The 16,241-nt window shown below is 45.2% G+C and overlaps 1 protein-coding gene across 1 annotated transcript in view; it reads left to right on the top strand.

The window, feature by feature from the left end:
- Positions 1-16,241, top strand: part of SHC2 (SHC adaptor protein 2) — a 44,297-nt gene that overhangs the window by 17,266 nt on the left and 10,790 nt on the right. Inside the window, exons 5-9 of the mRNA XM_088149892.1 lie at positions 4,582-4,701; positions 6,122-6,175; positions 11,622-11,673; positions 14,918-15,044; positions 15,753-15,930. Of these exons, the coding sequence (XP_088006018.1) occupies positions 4,582-4,701; positions 6,122-6,175; positions 11,622-11,673; positions 14,918-15,044; positions 15,753-15,930 (531 nt within the window). The remainder of the gene's footprint in view (positions 1-4,581; positions 4,702-6,121; positions 6,176-11,621; positions 11,674-14,917; positions 15,045-15,752; positions 15,931-16,241) is intronic.

Here is a 16,241-nt window from a genome sequence, read left to right as displayed (position 1 = left end):
GGCTCACAACCACCATAAAACTACAAAAACCATAAAAACCATGTAATGAAAACTAAAAACCCAGCGCCTCAATCCATCTCCCAGGGTGCCCCAACAACCCTCTTTTTTTTTTTTAAATAAATCTTTATTAGCTTACAAAATTGAACACAAACAAATACCTAACAAACATAAAATGAAAAAAACAAATACAAATAGAGAGAGAAATTTTTAAAAAAACCCTAAAGACCAACACTACACAGCCACAAAAAAAACAAAACAAGAAAAACAAAGAAAAACCCCAACAACCCTCTCCAGGGTCTACCATTCCACCCCAATGCCTGGGTAAACAGCCAGATCTTGAGGGCCTTCCAGAAGGTTAAAAGTGGGAAGGGGGGGGGCTGCTGGATCCCTGGGGGGAGGGTGTTCCCCAGTGTAGGGGCAGCCATGGAAAAGGCATGCCTTCAAGATCCCACTAGATGGCAAGATTTCAGGGAAGGGACCTGGAGCATACCCACCCTATCCGATCCAGTGGGATGGACAGATACCCTCAGGAAGAGACAGTCCCACAGATAGCCTGGTCCCCTGGTCCCGTGCCATGTTCTTCTGTATCCCGGAGAAGAAAAGGATAAAATTTGATGACATTTTCTTTTCTAGTTATGAACTGTAAGGTATCTTGGGCTGACTAAATCTGTTCCAACACTTGGGTGGTCTAGTATATTTAAAAAGATAGCAATGCAGGGAAATATGCAAATCCATTTAAAATTGATCTGTTAACTAATTCAGCAGTTCAGATGGATGGTGATTGCACTTAATCCCTTTAATTAAACTATTGTTTTAATATTAAAAGAAAACAGGGTACCCCTTCCTCCTAGTGCTGAATGTTATACAGATAATCCCTGGGTTAAGAACGTCTGGTTTAAGGGTGACCCATAGTTAAGAATGGAGCCTATTGTAGGAAAATTTGAATTAAATACACAGTGGTTCATCACACAATACTACTTATATAGTATTATACAATAATACTGTTCCGACTTACATACAAATTCAACTTAAGGACAGACCTTGGGAATGGAACTCGTCCTTAAATTGGGGACTACCTGTAGGTGAAAAAGTTATATGAAAATTAATGTTGCCTTGAAGTCAAACTTAATGTCTGATGCGGGGGGGTCAGTGACATCTCAGATTTTGTCAAAATGAAGAAAGCATTGTTATGTCGTGCTGCGAGCTCCAACCCTTTCATATGGGCATGACGACGCATTTTCAAAAGGGGCGGAGCTTGTATCACAATGACACAACATTGCTTTTGTCCTCTACTCTCTGCCCCCTCTACTCCTGGATGCCTATGTCTGGATGATTTACAAAGACATAGCCATTGTAGAAGAGGGCAGAGATAACCTTGATAAAAGGATGCAAAATTTGTAGGAGAGCAGATAAGAGAAAATAAATAATAGCTCAATCCTGGGAAAGGAAGGAGTGTGAGAAAGAGACTCAGAATAACCCTGCTTTGATTCTGTTGGTATAAGAAGGAGCAGAGGGAAACTCTAGAGGCTTTCAAGATTCTGTTATTATTCTGCTATTATATTCTACAACAGTGAAGTAGAATTTCCATAATGCTTGCAGTGTCTGTTTCTGTTTACCTTGGAGGGCTGATAGCCAAGTAGTTTTAGCTACATATTAAGGTTAACAGAAGTATAATTTCCAACTATTTGGAAATAATAATTCCATTTTATTCTGCATTAGCCAGAGCTTGCTTTGAGTTCAGGGAGGCCTTGTTTAGTGACTGCCTTGTTTAGCAACCATTCATAGTTACGACGGTGATGAAAAAGGAACTTTGTGACCAATCCTCGCATTTACAACCTTCTGTAAAGCAAAGGAAAGCTGAAGTAAGATCATAAACACAGTCACAGTTTCACTTAGCCACTGCTTTGCTTCATGACTGAGTTGCCGGTCCCAATTGTGGTTGCTAAACGAGGACTACCTGTGTTGTGTCCAGATCTGGGTATCATGATTTGAGAACAATTCAGGTAAACAGGAATAAGGGTGAAGAAGAGCAATGAGGATGATAAAGGTTTGGAAATGAAGCCCTTGAAGAAAGATTAGATATGTGTATTATTGACATAAGGATAGTATCAGCCCTTTGAGGTAGGCCAGGTCAGGGAATGGACTTCACAAGCCTGACAGTGTTTCTCTCTCCCTTCTCTTATATTAAAGAAAGTCAAGATGGGGTAATCTTGATTTTCTTTCTCACACCTGCTTAATAGTAAAGCACATGAGGTAGACAATAGGGCATTCAGATGACCCATGTTTTGACATTAGCTCATTGACTTTTGCTGAATCCTACAAGCTATGAAACAAAATTTTCTACGTACAGGGAAATAGATGTATTTCTGCCACAGAATAAGTAATTCAAGTGAAACAAATCGAAGTGCCTGAAAATGTTGTTATTAAAGGGGTCTTGAGGTGAGCAGACCGAGCAGGGGACTAATGTCACTGAAAAGTGGCACTAGAAATCCACAACCTAGTCTCTGTCATCCCAGAGAGCTGGGCACAAAAAAAAAGAAAAGAAAAGAAAAGAAAAGAATTTACATTATAGGAAAGTAGATCTAGCTGAATGTGAGGGGGAAAAAATAACCCTACCTGATGGTAAGAACAGTGTGACATTAAAATCAATTAATCATTTCTACCCACTCCCTTAACAGCTCAACAAAGTTACAGTAAGGATGTATGTATTGAAAAATAGATTAAAAAAAAAATACAAAAATGAAAAAAAAAAATGGCATTAGAAGGGAATAGAGAAATAAATCTATATGGAGCCCCCTCCTAAATGGAATAAGAAGGATGCTTGCTTCAGCCTCAGAGTCACAGATTAATATGGGCCTCTCATTATGGAGAAAGTTGGATTTGTCTTAAGGGAAGCATCTTCATGGTGGGACCTGCCTAAATCTACAAATATGAGATGGAGGATACAGGAGGAATCAATCCTGTAAACTGCTTTGCCCCAAGTATTGTAAACTTGATTGATTGATTATATGCATCAAGTTGGTGTCAGTTCTTAGAGACCACAGAGGTAGATTTTCTCCATGACAATCTGTCCCTAACCTGGTCCTTCAGACCTTCTAATGGTGCCCCCATCACCCCTGTAACTGAGTCTATCCCTCTTGCTGCTGGTCACCCTCTTCTCCTCTTTCCTTCCACCTTTTCCAGCGTTAGAGCCTTCTCCCAAGAGCTGGGTCTTTGCATAATGTGTCCGAAGGAGAATCATTTGACCCTAGTCATTTGTACCTCAAGCGAGAACTCTGGGTTGATTTGTTCGATGATCCATTTGTTTCTTTTCTTGGCTGCCCATGGGATTCTCAGAAGTCTTCTCCAACACCTACATTCAAAAGCATCAATACTCTTTCTATTTTGCTTCTTCTAAGTCCAACTTCTGCTTCCACAGAGTGTCATAGGGAAGATCATGGCTTGCACAATCCTGATCTTTGTAGGTATAGACACATCACGGCATCTGAATACCTTTTCCAGGGCCTTCATGGCTGCTGTGCTAAGTACCAGTCTGCAGTGTATTTCTTGACTGCTTGTTCCTTTAAAAGCTTTGTACTGCACCACATATATCCTCCATGGAGCCAATGAAGTTGACTCAACACAGGATAATATGGGGCTGCAATTTCTGCACTGTCTTTAAGGGGTGCTCCTAAAAAGCACATTACTCTAGTCCAGTCCTGAGATGGCCCACACATGAGTAATCAAAGCCAGATCTTTCTCCTGAAGGTAAGGATCTGATGGGTCAGCCAAAGCTGTCCAATGTCAGTGCTGGGTCCTGGAGAATCCCTTTGAGTGCAATCCCACCCAGGTGAGGTCTCCCTCCCAAATCCTGGATCCAACCCACAATGGTACTAACTCTATCTTTTCTGAATTCAGCTTCAGCTTATTCTCTATATTCACCCCCCCTCCCTTTTTGGTGCCTTCGAGTCAGTGTTGACCCACCACTTCTCTGAGACATTGGTTCCACTGTCCAATTGCTTGTACCGTTAGGAAGTTGATTCCAACGTCCTGTTGGGTTCTTGTAAGTACATTCAATATTCCAGCTCCTGCCATCTGAAAGAATAGAGGATTGTCTTGACTTCATCCCAGAATTCCTAGCCAGCATAGAAAACATGTTAGCTGGGGAATTCTGGGGAGGCTGCCTCAATGTATCTGTAGAAGGTGTGATGGAAGGCATGAGCGGGGAGGATTCTGGAATGGAGCTTCAAGGTTACAGGGAGGGGGGAGAGACATTCCAGGACAAGTGTCTCCTCAGCCCCCAGCTGGCCTGTGTGAAAATCAAGAGAAAGAGACTGGCCCCTCCCTAAGGGCATGATGGTTATAGTTGCTGTTGTTGGGGGATTAGAGTTAGTCTGGCGAGATTCTGTCTATTAGGTGCAAGCTAATAAAGAAGCTGAGCTGATTTCTGGACTGTCTCGTGATTCTCGAGCTGAACTTGACAGAAGGGTTCTCTACACACAGAACTTCTTCTGTTGTTACCACCAACACTTGACCTCTGCTCAACTGATAAATGTTTAAGAGCTTTCATTGATTGCTTGGTCTCTCATTCTGTCTTCCCAGGCTCCAAACAAAACTCTGTTTTCAATTCTTGGCAAGAGCAACCTCCGATTTGCTGGTATTAGTATAGCTGTCAACATTTCCATCGATGGATTGAACCTTATGATCCCTACCACCCGACAGGTAAGACCTCCATCCTCCATTTGAGTTGTTCCATCTACCATCTGACTCCTCCCTCAGGTATGTGTTGGAAGAAGGCAAGCTTGAAAACCTCCACTTCAAAACACATTTCACTGAGATTAGAAATCCATAGAAACACAGAACATGGGCAAATGTTGCCAAGTTAGAGTGAGATTCTTGGATTGACCAAGATCCCAGCCAGTTAGGGATCTCACTGGAAGTTGGTGCTATCATCACAAAGAGCAAAGAAAGTCAAGCGGGAATGAGAGTAGTAGTTTCTAGATTAGTAATGGAGATGACCCTAGTTAAACAGGGATCAATCAAAAAAATCAGGCGGAATCTGGTAGCACCTGTTCCGACTAACCAATTTTAATAAAAACATAAACAAATACATGTGTTAGTTGGAAAAGTGCTACCAGATACCTTCAGATGTTTTTTGCTACCCTAGACCAGTGTTTCTCAACCTTGGCAGCTTTCAGATGTGTGGACAGGCTGGCTGGGGAATTCTGGGAGTTGGAGTCCACACATCTGAAAGCTGCCAAGGTTGAGAAATGTTGCCCTAGACTAACACAGCTCTCCTCCTACAGGGATCACATTAGTGGGGATAAACTATGCTTAATTATGGAAACCCTTCCCTTGTATTCACTTTTTTGTGGCCACTGCAAAAAAGTTAGGGTTAGGGTTTAGGGTTAGGGTCAGGAGCCACATCTGGCTTGTGCAGCTGGGAGCCATGTCTGGAGGGTCACTGTTCTCCATTCCTTGCTTCCTCCAAAATGTAACCCCCCAGATTGCTTGGAATTGCTCTCTCTAGGGAGGCAAAATTTCTTGACAGCGCTTGATATCCTGGGCTATCCCGTTCGAGTCACTTTAAAGATTTGAGAGAAAAAAATGTTAAAAGGAAGATGAGCGGCCATATAGCTCGCTTAATTACTGAATTCCTCACCAGCAAATGAGCTATCTTATATGCTTGCTGGAATTGATAGGGTTTCTTTTTTTTAAAAAAAAATCGCCACCAGACGACTATTGTGCAAAACTGCATTTTTGTTTCTTTTCGTCTTTGGCAAAGCCTATTTTGTTTAACTTCCATCATCCCAGCTATTAAAGCTGCCGTCTTTGGTTTGTACAACCTGCGCAGGACTCTGCTTGATCAGAGCCGCGTGGATGGGTTGCCTAATTGGCCAGCGTTTTCCAGGATTTTCATCGTAACTCATGACGATGCTTTTCATGTCTCGACAGTGCAGGCCCCAAGTCTTTCCCCCAAAGGCCCGCATGCTCAGATGGATCAATTCAGCCTTCCTCTCTCGAGCAATATGATTGATCCAATTGCTGAGCGATGGCTAAACCTCTGCTGGCCTTTTCCCTTCTTCCTCACAAAGCTGATCCAACCTTCCCTTCCATCTCTATCTGTCTGTTTCCACCGTAGATCATCGCGAATCACCACATGCAATCTATCTCCTTCGCTTCAGGGGGCGACACGGTAAGGGGAACGTTGAAAGTATGTGTTCTATGAATGGGAGGGGGCATAGGTGCTTAAATGCATAGGAAAGAAATGCAGAATTATTATTATTGTTTTATTATTATTGGTCGTACAGTCAGCCAGATGTTTACACTGGATTTGGCATTTTGGTCCATCTATCGAATCCTTCCCAAGAACGTGGGGTGGGCAGATGTTGTTTGATGGGGTTAAAGGTATTGTTGCAGGATATAAGCTGTTTCAGGTAAAGCTGCCTTTTGCCACTGACTGATGGTGATTTTGTCAATGTTGATGGTCTTCAAGGGGGCTCCAGATGTTTTGGGATTGCCTATGACTATTCTCAACTCTCTTTGCTTTCTTTTGCCCTGGTCGTTCCACTTCTATTTGCAGGTCTTCGTATTTGGTGATTTTCCCCAGTTCTTTCTCTTACTTATTATTATTATTATTATTAATATTACTACTACTGCTACTACTACCATTACTACTATACTTTTCCTAAAGCACTGCAACATACAGATAGGATTAAAAGGCAGGAATCTGGAACTTCTGCTGCTTGCAGAAATTTTGGATTTCCACTCCTAGAATTCCAAACAGCAGTACAACACATCTCGAGGGGGCCAGTTGCAACACAGAAATAGTTAAACACAGGGGTAGGGGGCCATCATCCAAGATGGCGGCCACACCTGGATGATTGACGCACTGCTCCTTTTTTATGTGCGTAAAAAACTAAGCCTCCAAGAACATCCATGCTGGATCAGGCCAAATCCATCCAGCATTTTGCTCTCACAGCAGCCAGACAGATGCTTTTGGGGTGCTTGCAAGCAGGAAGTAAAAGCATCTCCTTCTGCTACTGTTTCCCTGCAATTTAACTTTATTTACATGTATTGCAACAGTACTAAATCTTACAGGCTCTGTTATCTATTAATTCCCTCGCTAGAATGATCCCCCAGGGCAGAAAAAAACCTTCCCAGGCTTGCTCATCCTCCGTTATGCCCCCGCTGCTTAGAACTTAATTAACATTTCCAGCATTTATTGCACCATATTCCTCCGAAGAGCATAAGAATAACTGCTGGATCACACCCAGGCCCATCTTAATCCAGCATTTTGTTTCTCACAATGCAACCGGATGTCCCTGGTCTTCCCCAAGCAGGGAAAGGAGACCCGCCCCTCCAAAACCCCCGATTCCCTGCAACCGGTGTTTGGAGCCAATGCTCCAAACCTGGACCGAAACTCGAGTCTTGAAAGCCCCCAGGGGCCATGATAGACCTGAATTTCTCTGATCCCCTTTAAAAGCCATCCCAGTTGGTGGCCATCCCTGGGTCTTAGGGCCACGAATTCCAGGGAAACGATGCATTCTGAGAAGAACTGGCTTCTGCATGGAAATCACTGTCCAAGGGTTCCGGAGCTATCCTCCTTCTTCAGATCATTTATCTCACAATCTAACAATGTTGACATTTTGAAAGCAGCAGATAATGTAACCTTGGCAAGCGGGAGGGGAGATTTTTTTCAAAGTCCGTTGCTGGAAGAAAAGATCCTTAAAATAACGTCTGAAAGCCAACAATGAAGAGAAGGGAAGGGCAGAGGAAGAAGAAGAGGAAGCGAGAGGAAGAGGAAAAGGAGAAAGGGAAGGGAAGGGAAGGAAAGGAAGGGAAGGGAAGGGAAGGGAAGGGAAGGGAAGGAAGAGGAAAAGGAAGAGGAAGAGGAAGAGGAAGGAGAGGAAGAGAAGACAAGACTCCATCACTTGGGCCTTAATCCCCACAGTAAGAGGCCCGTCATCTCTTCCCCTTATTTAACTAAAGAAGTGTTGTTTAACAACAACAAAACAGTTGTTTTCCAGCTAAATAGAGGTACAATCCATAGAGTTTTTGAGAAACATCAACTTTAGCCTAAAATCAAAGATTGGCACTCTCTTAATTAAAGAAGAGGATACTAATGCTGCTGCTGCTGCTGCTGCTGAAAATAACAATAACAACTTTATTATTGATGATGATGATGATGATGATGATGATGATGATGATGATGATGATGCATTTCTCAGCATGGCGTTTTACAAAGAGGTCCTTGCTAAAATTTTTCCTCGGACGGGAAAGAAATAGAAGAGGAGGCATAAATGAATGAATATGCATTTGGGTGTGTGTGTGTGTGTGATAGACACACACATACTGTACACCTGCACCCAGACATGCAGAAGGTAACCGAAGGCCTCCTTGCCACTTGCTCAGGTGTCAAAATTTCAAAGCGTTTGTCTGGGCTGGGTAAATGTCACAGAAAAAGAGGGAGAGAGATTTTGCCTTGGAGGAGATGCGCAAAGGCAATTTAACAACTAATTAGCTGGACTGTGTCGGGCTCTCTGGACGAGTAGAAGCCGGGGAGCAGCCACTGTGCCCTGGTAAACGCTGGTCAGAGTCACACACCCTGCTTAGCCAGATAGGTTAAAAACCTAGCCACTGGTCTTTGAATCTGGTTAGGTTGTTTTTGTGAGTTAGCATGTGGCGTGAATCTAGGTGTTGGGTCGGTTTATGGATTGTGAGAGGCCCGGGAATGGCCACTTGGGTAAGGATGTTGTGTGAATGCCAGGATTATACCCCTGCTCCTCGCTACCGAATCAGAGGAGCAGTTTTGGAATGCTTGTTTCAACCCATACGTGCAACCAAGATCTTTGGTGGATCTGGGACAGCATTCCAGGGGAGGAAGAAGGTTGTGGGGTTCTGCTGTTTTGGCCCAAGCGGAGGTGGGAGCTTGCAAGAAAGGCAAATCTGACAGGGCACCGGGCTGAGCTATACCCAGGTATGAAAGAGCTGAAGTCAAATTAAAGCTCTGGAGCAGTGCTTCTCAACCTTGACAACTTTAAGACGTGTGGACTTCAACTCCCAGAATTCCCCAGCCAGCTCCCCAGAATTCTGGGAGTTGAAGTCCACACGTCTTAAAGTTCCCAAGGTTGAGAAACACTGTCTGGAACCCTCGTGTTGAACTCAGTTCTTGGTAGCTTTACAGAAGTGCTTTGCCACTGTTTTCTCCAGTCTGAGGTTTCCTAGTGGTCTCCCTTCCAATACTAAGCAGGGCCAACCCTTTGTAGCTTGCAAGATCAGGCAAGGCTGCGGAATCTCCTAAAAACTCCCAACCAGGATGACCTGCAGGCAGGCTTCCACTCTAGCAATTTCCCGGCCAGCGTGCCTGTTACAATGCATTGTGGGAGTTGAAGTCCCCTCATCTGGAGGGCACTCAGACGCCTGAAATCTGAGCTCAGGAGTCTTGAGGCATAGCCAGGGCAAACCATCTGCAAAACTGGGCAGAGATGAAAGCAGAAAGGAAGGATTGAGCACCGTAACAGCATTTGGGTCAAACTGGGGTTTACCTGACGCTTAAAATGACAGAGAGGAAGCTCTCACCATATTTTCTTGTGAGCCCATTCATTGCCATGCTTTCAAACTGCCGAGTTACATTACATTGGCTGGTGTGGGTCTTCCAGGCTGTGTGGCCGTGGTCTTGAAGTCTTGTTTCCAAACGTTTCGCCAGCACCTGTGACCGGCATCTTCAGACCACGGCCACACAGCCCGGAAGACCCACACCAGCCATCGTATGCCGGCCGTGAAAGCCTTCGAGAATACATTACATTACATTCATTTTATCAATTTCTCTCTATTCTCTAAGGCAGTGATTCTCAGCCTTGGCAACTTTAAGAGGGGTGGACTTCAACTCCCAGAATTCCCCAGCCAACATGGCTGGCTGGGGAATTCTGGGAGTTGAAGTCCACCCCTCTTAAAGTTGCTAAGGTTGAGAAACACCACTCTATGGTTTGTTTTTGGCACTCCAGAGCAAATTTTGGTAGCTGTCATCTACTGTCATTTTATTTTCCCAGAATGCCACGTTGTGTTGATGTCAGAACATTCCAGGGTTTGCATCCAGGAATGTCGATGTAGGAGGGGGTCAAAAAAGTCAAAATGGCTTCTGCAGACACGATTGAACCCTTATGCTTTTTTTATATGCGTCATGCATGCATAGTCCATACAAAATAGAGGCAGGGCTTGACTGAATGGGCATAGCCACCATTTTGACTTTTTTGACCCCTTCCTGATTCCTCCGTTTGTATCCTTGACATCTTCCAATTAAAAAAAAATCTAAATGTGGTATTATGGCCAGCACCAAGGTCAATATGGGATCAGTCCTTTTCATTCAAGGCAGTAAAAATAACCTGTTCAAATCAAGGGCATCCACAAGGGAGGTCAAAGAAGTCAAGTTGGCAGCTGTCCCTGTGTGATTGAAACTCCACCCCCTTTAAAAGGGGTGGGGCTTCAATCACACAGGCATGGTCACCCTCTTGATGTTTTTAACCCTGCCATGGACATCCTGGGTTAAAACATAACCCCAAAATTTAATTCAGTATTTTGGGGATTCCCTGCATGGTCCTGCTTACTGGGCCGTTGGCTTCAATAGACAAAAAACAATGAAGGAACAAGTGAATGCAGTGAGAAGAAAATACCGATATGGGGCTGCAGCTAAGATTTTGCTCCCGGGTCTTTCAGAGGCTTAAAAGTCTGAAGAAAGGAGAACATATATAAAGATTTAAATAAAGGAGGAAAAGAAAGGCTTGCTGTGCCTGTCATGACAGGCCCTGGCAGAGGTGGGCCAAAAAATCAAGATGGCAGCTACATCCATGCAATCAAAGCAGCCATCTTGACTTTTTTGCCCCCAGCGCTGCGGACATCCCAGGGTGTGGGCTGGTCTAGCTGTGCACATTACCCTATCTGGGTTGCAACCATTCAGGGACCCAGTAGATGGCACTAAAGAGTTACAGTTTTTCTGCATTGCTTCCCTTCCTGGAGGGTTGATGCAAATTTTTCCAGCCCAGATCTGGAAGCTCTGGCCCCAGGCTTGTAGATGCAACTTCACTTTTAGTCAGGTCAGCTGAAGATCTAGCAGATGCATTCAGACAGCATGCTAAGCATGGTTAATAACCTTGGCTAATTCATTCTTTTAGAGAAGGAATGTCCAGTCTATTCCCAGCTGAACATCTCTTACCATTGGGAACATTTTTCCTGATCATGGAGTTGGAAGAAAGTGCTGTTTAGAAACAAACCTAGAAAGGTGGTCAGGAGGAATTCTGGCAAATGCAACTTCTCACCATAGAAGTCATCCCCCTCCCCTAAATAAAAGCTCCTTCTTATTCAGCTAAACTGGTGCAATGTGGATACCTTTCCCAACTCTGCATTCTAATGACATTAAATAAAAAAAAAACCACTGGCCTCCTTGGCAGGGGGTTATGGGAGCTGTAGTCCGGCACATTTGGAGGTTGGGGAATGCTGCTGAACCTGGCCACAGATTAATCAGGCTAAATTTCTCCCTCTTGTTCTTCCACATCTCCTTCGCGCCTCCCGACTGTACCTCCTGCTTCGTACCCCCAGCAGCCTCAGCCCTAACTCTCTTTTTTCTGAATTATATTTCTGGCCAGGATACCACTGACTATGTCGCTTATGTTGCAAAGGATCCCATCAACCAGCGAGGTGAGTGTGAACCTACTGTGGGAATTTGGTGGCAGAGGGATTAAAGAACTGAAACGCAGCTTTTGGAAAAAAAAAAAAATTAGCCAATGGGGTGACACAGAAGCCTGCAAAGGATGTTATTTAAAAATTATAGTGTGTTTTACTTGCATTTATGGACTAGCGTGTACACCAGGTGCCAGCAATTCTTTTCAGGCATGGCTGGTATATCCATACCCATATCTGTGTTTCATTATATACAGGATAATATACAGAATAGATTGGTCCCTGTTCCTATATATACAGTATTTGTTATCAGCCTGAATCCATCCACTGCAGGATGAAGGTCTCTGCACCGAAGGTTTGGAATGTACTCCAACATGTTGATCCAGCGTGGATAGGCAGATTTTTTTTACTTCTCAGTCTAGGTCTGAGAGAGAGGGACTGGGATCCCATAATCACCCAGCTGAAAGAACAATAAAACCTGGGTCTCCCTGCTCCAGTCCAGCCCCTTCCCCACTAGATCTGATTCTCTTGGGCTGAGCGGGAGGGACTGGCTCAGAGTCAGCCAATGAGCTTCCATGGCTGGGGGGGACTAGAACCTCATTCTCCCCAATCCTAGTCCAGCCCCTTCCCCACTAGACCTGATTAGCTGTTTGGCTGAGAGGGAGGGACTGGCCCAAGTCAGCCAGTAAGCTTCCATGGCTGAGGGGGATTAGAACCTGGATCTCCCCCCTCCTAGCCCTGCACCTTCACCACTACACCACATTGACTCTCATTATAAATATACAAACACATATAAACACAAATGCTCCCCGTTTCATGTTTCTCCTGGGTCCTGTTGGCATTATTTTCTGAACCCTGTAGTTGTATACAGTAATCCAAAAGACGTTTCAGGAAAAAAACACATAAAGGAATAGAGCAAAAACATCCCAGTCATAGATCATGAATACAGATGGTCCTCGAGTTATGACCACTTGTTCAGTGACCATTCAAAGTTACAATGGCGCTGAACGAGGAGGACTTACGACCAGTCTATAAAGTTGCGGCCGTTGCAGCATCCCCCCGGTCACGTGATTGTGACTTCCGACGTTCACTGCTGGCTTCCCACAAGCAAAGTCAATGGGGAAGCTGGCAGGAAGTCGGACATTGGTCCCACTCCCGCAGGTTTTTTTGCCTACCCATGCTCCGTAGCACCTGCCTGCTGCAACCCCTGCTCACCTGCTCACCCGCGACCTGCTTGTCTGGGACTCCTGCCTCTTCCCACTTAATGACCTGCGTGGTCCTGGAGTAATGACAGCAACCAGGACTGTGGGATTGCCATTGCTAAGCAATGCTGTCACGTGATGTCGCGCTTTACGACTGCATCACTTAGTGATGGAAATTCTGGGTCCAATTGCTGTTGTAACCCGAGGACTACCTGTAACAACTGTTTCTACACTGAGCATGGAGGAATCTAGTCCTAATTGATACCACTTTTGTGTGTGTGTTTGTGTATGTGTGTATATGTATATTTATGTGCATATGTGTGTACAGTATGCATATATACATGACAATTCTATTTCATTTCTGCTTTGCAATTTCTTTTAAAAAACAATCCACTCGAAAGACATATTTAAATGCATACTACATCTCTAAGATTTGCAATTAATGGCATCTTCTGAGAGGTCAACACCTGCAGGAATAGCATTACCACAACAAAGCGTGATCCTCAACAGATAGCTAACTTTCTGCTGGCCCCTTAGCTTGGAGGTGGGGGTTGTAACGCAGAGGCTGAGAGATCGAGTCCTGGGTTCAGATATTGGCTCTGCTGTGTTTTGGCTAGCTGCCTTTGGCTAGCTGCCTCGTCCCTCTCCCCGACCTAGGCTACCAAGTTGCTGAAAGATTTACCCCTTGAGAATAAATCCGAGTCTGTTCTGAAGGCTAGAAAGTAGGATTTAAGCGGTGCCAAGTCAACTGAGGGCGTCAGTAACCCCAAGCTGGAGGAATGTGGGCAGCAGTTACGTTGGCTTGCAAGAGGGTCCCTTGATAACAGTGTGAACGAGTCTGGGTGAAACAGCCTTGGCTGTGCTCATGGCTTCCTAAATAAACACTGTCCAGACTGAGCGGTACTGTCCTGGCCCTTAGCTAACTTACCAAGTTTACCCCTTTCCCAATATTACTAAAAAGGATTATGTAAAAGTTTTGACTGCTGTTGATTGGGATCCTTGTTTTTTAATTGACTGCTGGAGTGGTGATTTTAGGGTTGATTTGAAGAAGACAGCAGAACATTATGTATGGCCCCAGAATTGTCCTTCACTAGTTGCTGAGCGTCCGAATCGCCTTCCCTTTGTGTTGGGCCTGGTATCAGCTAGAGAGAATAGTAAGAGCAGTAGCGTAGTGTAGTGTAATGCAGTGGGGAGTGCTTGTAACTTAGATAAGGTACTGGCTAACTCAGCTCCTATTTCCCTTAGTGACCACCAGTGCCCACCCGCTGGGTATTAGTACCCAGCTTCTTAGGAGTGCTCTAACTCTGTATACCAGTAAACTTGCATTAACCTGTGAGGTCATGATCTTCTGATTGTAGCTGTTTAAAAACCCAGTGATTTGTATGGAGCGCTGCGCTTGATCTGGAAAGCTTTCGCAAGGGCCTTTGACTCTGCAGAATAAAGTTATTAAAGAGATTTCCGCCTTGTGTGTTTCACTGGGCGTGGCACGCCAGGTCCACGTACCCAGAGGTTTCCTGGGACAACATGACTGTGTGAACGTGGCAGGTTTTTAGACCCTGGCTGGGTGTTATATACTGGGGCTATCTATCTTGCTATGGGTATGTATGAGTATATAGGAACTCATAGGTTAGTTGGAGTCACATATGATGTGCCAGTGACTGGTGGTAGTGAAAGAAGCAGGGGTGAGTTTTGGGGAAAAAGATGCAACTTCTGGAATGAACGTCATCCAGGGGGAAAACATGCTTCTATTCTTTCACTTTTCCCCTCACTTTCACTTTCCCAGCCCTACCCCCATCATCTGGAGCTTCTCCAGACATGTCCTGCTTTCAGAGTTCTGTAAATGTTGCACCCATGATTTTCCAGATGTGGGCTAGCCACCCAGGGCAGAGCAGATCGTTCCGTCTCACGATCTGGGCCCTCCAGTTCTGTTAATGCAGTCTAAGATGGCCCTGGCTGTTTTTGCAGCTGTATCACGCTGCTGGCTCCTGTTTGTGTCGTGTTGTGTATCTGTTTGGAAGGAAGTGTTTGGCTTTTGTTGTTGATCTTTTCCTCTTTTGCAGCCTGCCACATCTTGGAATGCTGTGACGGATTGGCCCAGAGCATCATCAACACTGTTGGGCAAGCGTTTGAGCTCCGCTTTAAACAGTATCTCCATAGCCCTCCCAAAACTGTAGCGCCACAGGAGAGGTATGGAATTTTAGCCTCTGTTTCCCAATGTCGTTGGCCATCCAGTGGCCAGTTGTGCATTTGGACTTCAACGCCCAGGTTCTGGACCCCCTCAGCCACAGAAGCTCATTGGCTGACTCTGGGCCAGTCCCTCCCTCTTATCCCAAGAGCCAATCAGGTGTACTCTAGTGGGGAAGGGGATGGACTGGGAGATCTGGGTTCTAGTCTATCCTTAGCCACAGAAACTCATTGGCTGAATGTGGGCCAATCCCTCCCTCTCAGCCCAAGGGCCAGTCAGGTGTGGTGGGGAAGGGGCTGGACTGAGGGGGGCAGACCCGGGTTCTAGTCCCCCCTCAGCCACAGAAGCTCATTGGCTGACTTTGGGCTAGCCCCTCCCTCTCAGCCCAAGAGCCAATCAGGTGTAGTGGGGAAGGGGCTGGGCTGGAAGAGGGAAGGCCCAAGTTCTAGTCAAAAAAGATGACAGCTGAGATTGAAGCCCCCTCCCCATGTTTACATGCACCTTGTGGAAATGGGGTGGAGCATTGATCCCACAGTCGCAGCGTCCACCTTGATTTTTTTACAACAGCCCCCGACCTACGTGACAGACGCCCCTGTTTCTTAAGTATGCTTCTTAAGAGATTCTTCCCTCTGGCTCTGGGTATTTATTTATTTATTTATCTTTCTGATTTATATCGTGTTGGCATTCTCCCCTCTTGTCTTTCTGACCAGGACAATGGGAGTAGATGATTCCTGGGGCGAGGAGGAGGACACCTCGGGACACAATTACTACAACAGCATCCCAGGGAAGCAGCCCCCGCTTGGTGGTTTGGTGGACTCCCGTCTCCATTACGGATCGGCTTCGAGCCACGCACTCTGGCAGGGTTCCTACGCCAGCAATTTCAGCCAGGTGACCACAGACGCCTTGGCAGGTTCATCTGGGGTATCTGAGCCTGCTAAGCTCAATCTGGGGGCGCCATCGCTTGCTGCTAAACCAGGATCTCTTCCCCCCCACCCCCACCAAGCCCTTTCTGTTGTGAAAGAAGAATGGATGACAGAGCCTGGCAAATTATCCATATAATTTAGGAAATTGGTTGTTTTAAAACCTCTTTTTCTGCAATCAACAGGGGCCACCCCCTGATTAACCAGACATTGGGTGTGTGTTTTTTTTTAATGTTTCACTTCTGCCGAAAAAAAAAATTCCTATGACAAAGGACGAGT

The sequence above is a fragment of the Python bivittatus genome, unplaced genomic scaffold (assembly GCF_059951505.1).
Source record: "Python bivittatus isolate LINGU-HERP-01145 unplaced genomic scaffold, Pbiv_v1 ctg000580_np1212, whole genome shotgun sequence".
NCBI classification, from domain to species: Eukaryota; Metazoa; Chordata; class Lepidosauria; order Squamata; family Pythonidae; genus Python; species Python bivittatus.
This window is presented reverse-complemented; position numbering and strand designations above follow the sequence as displayed.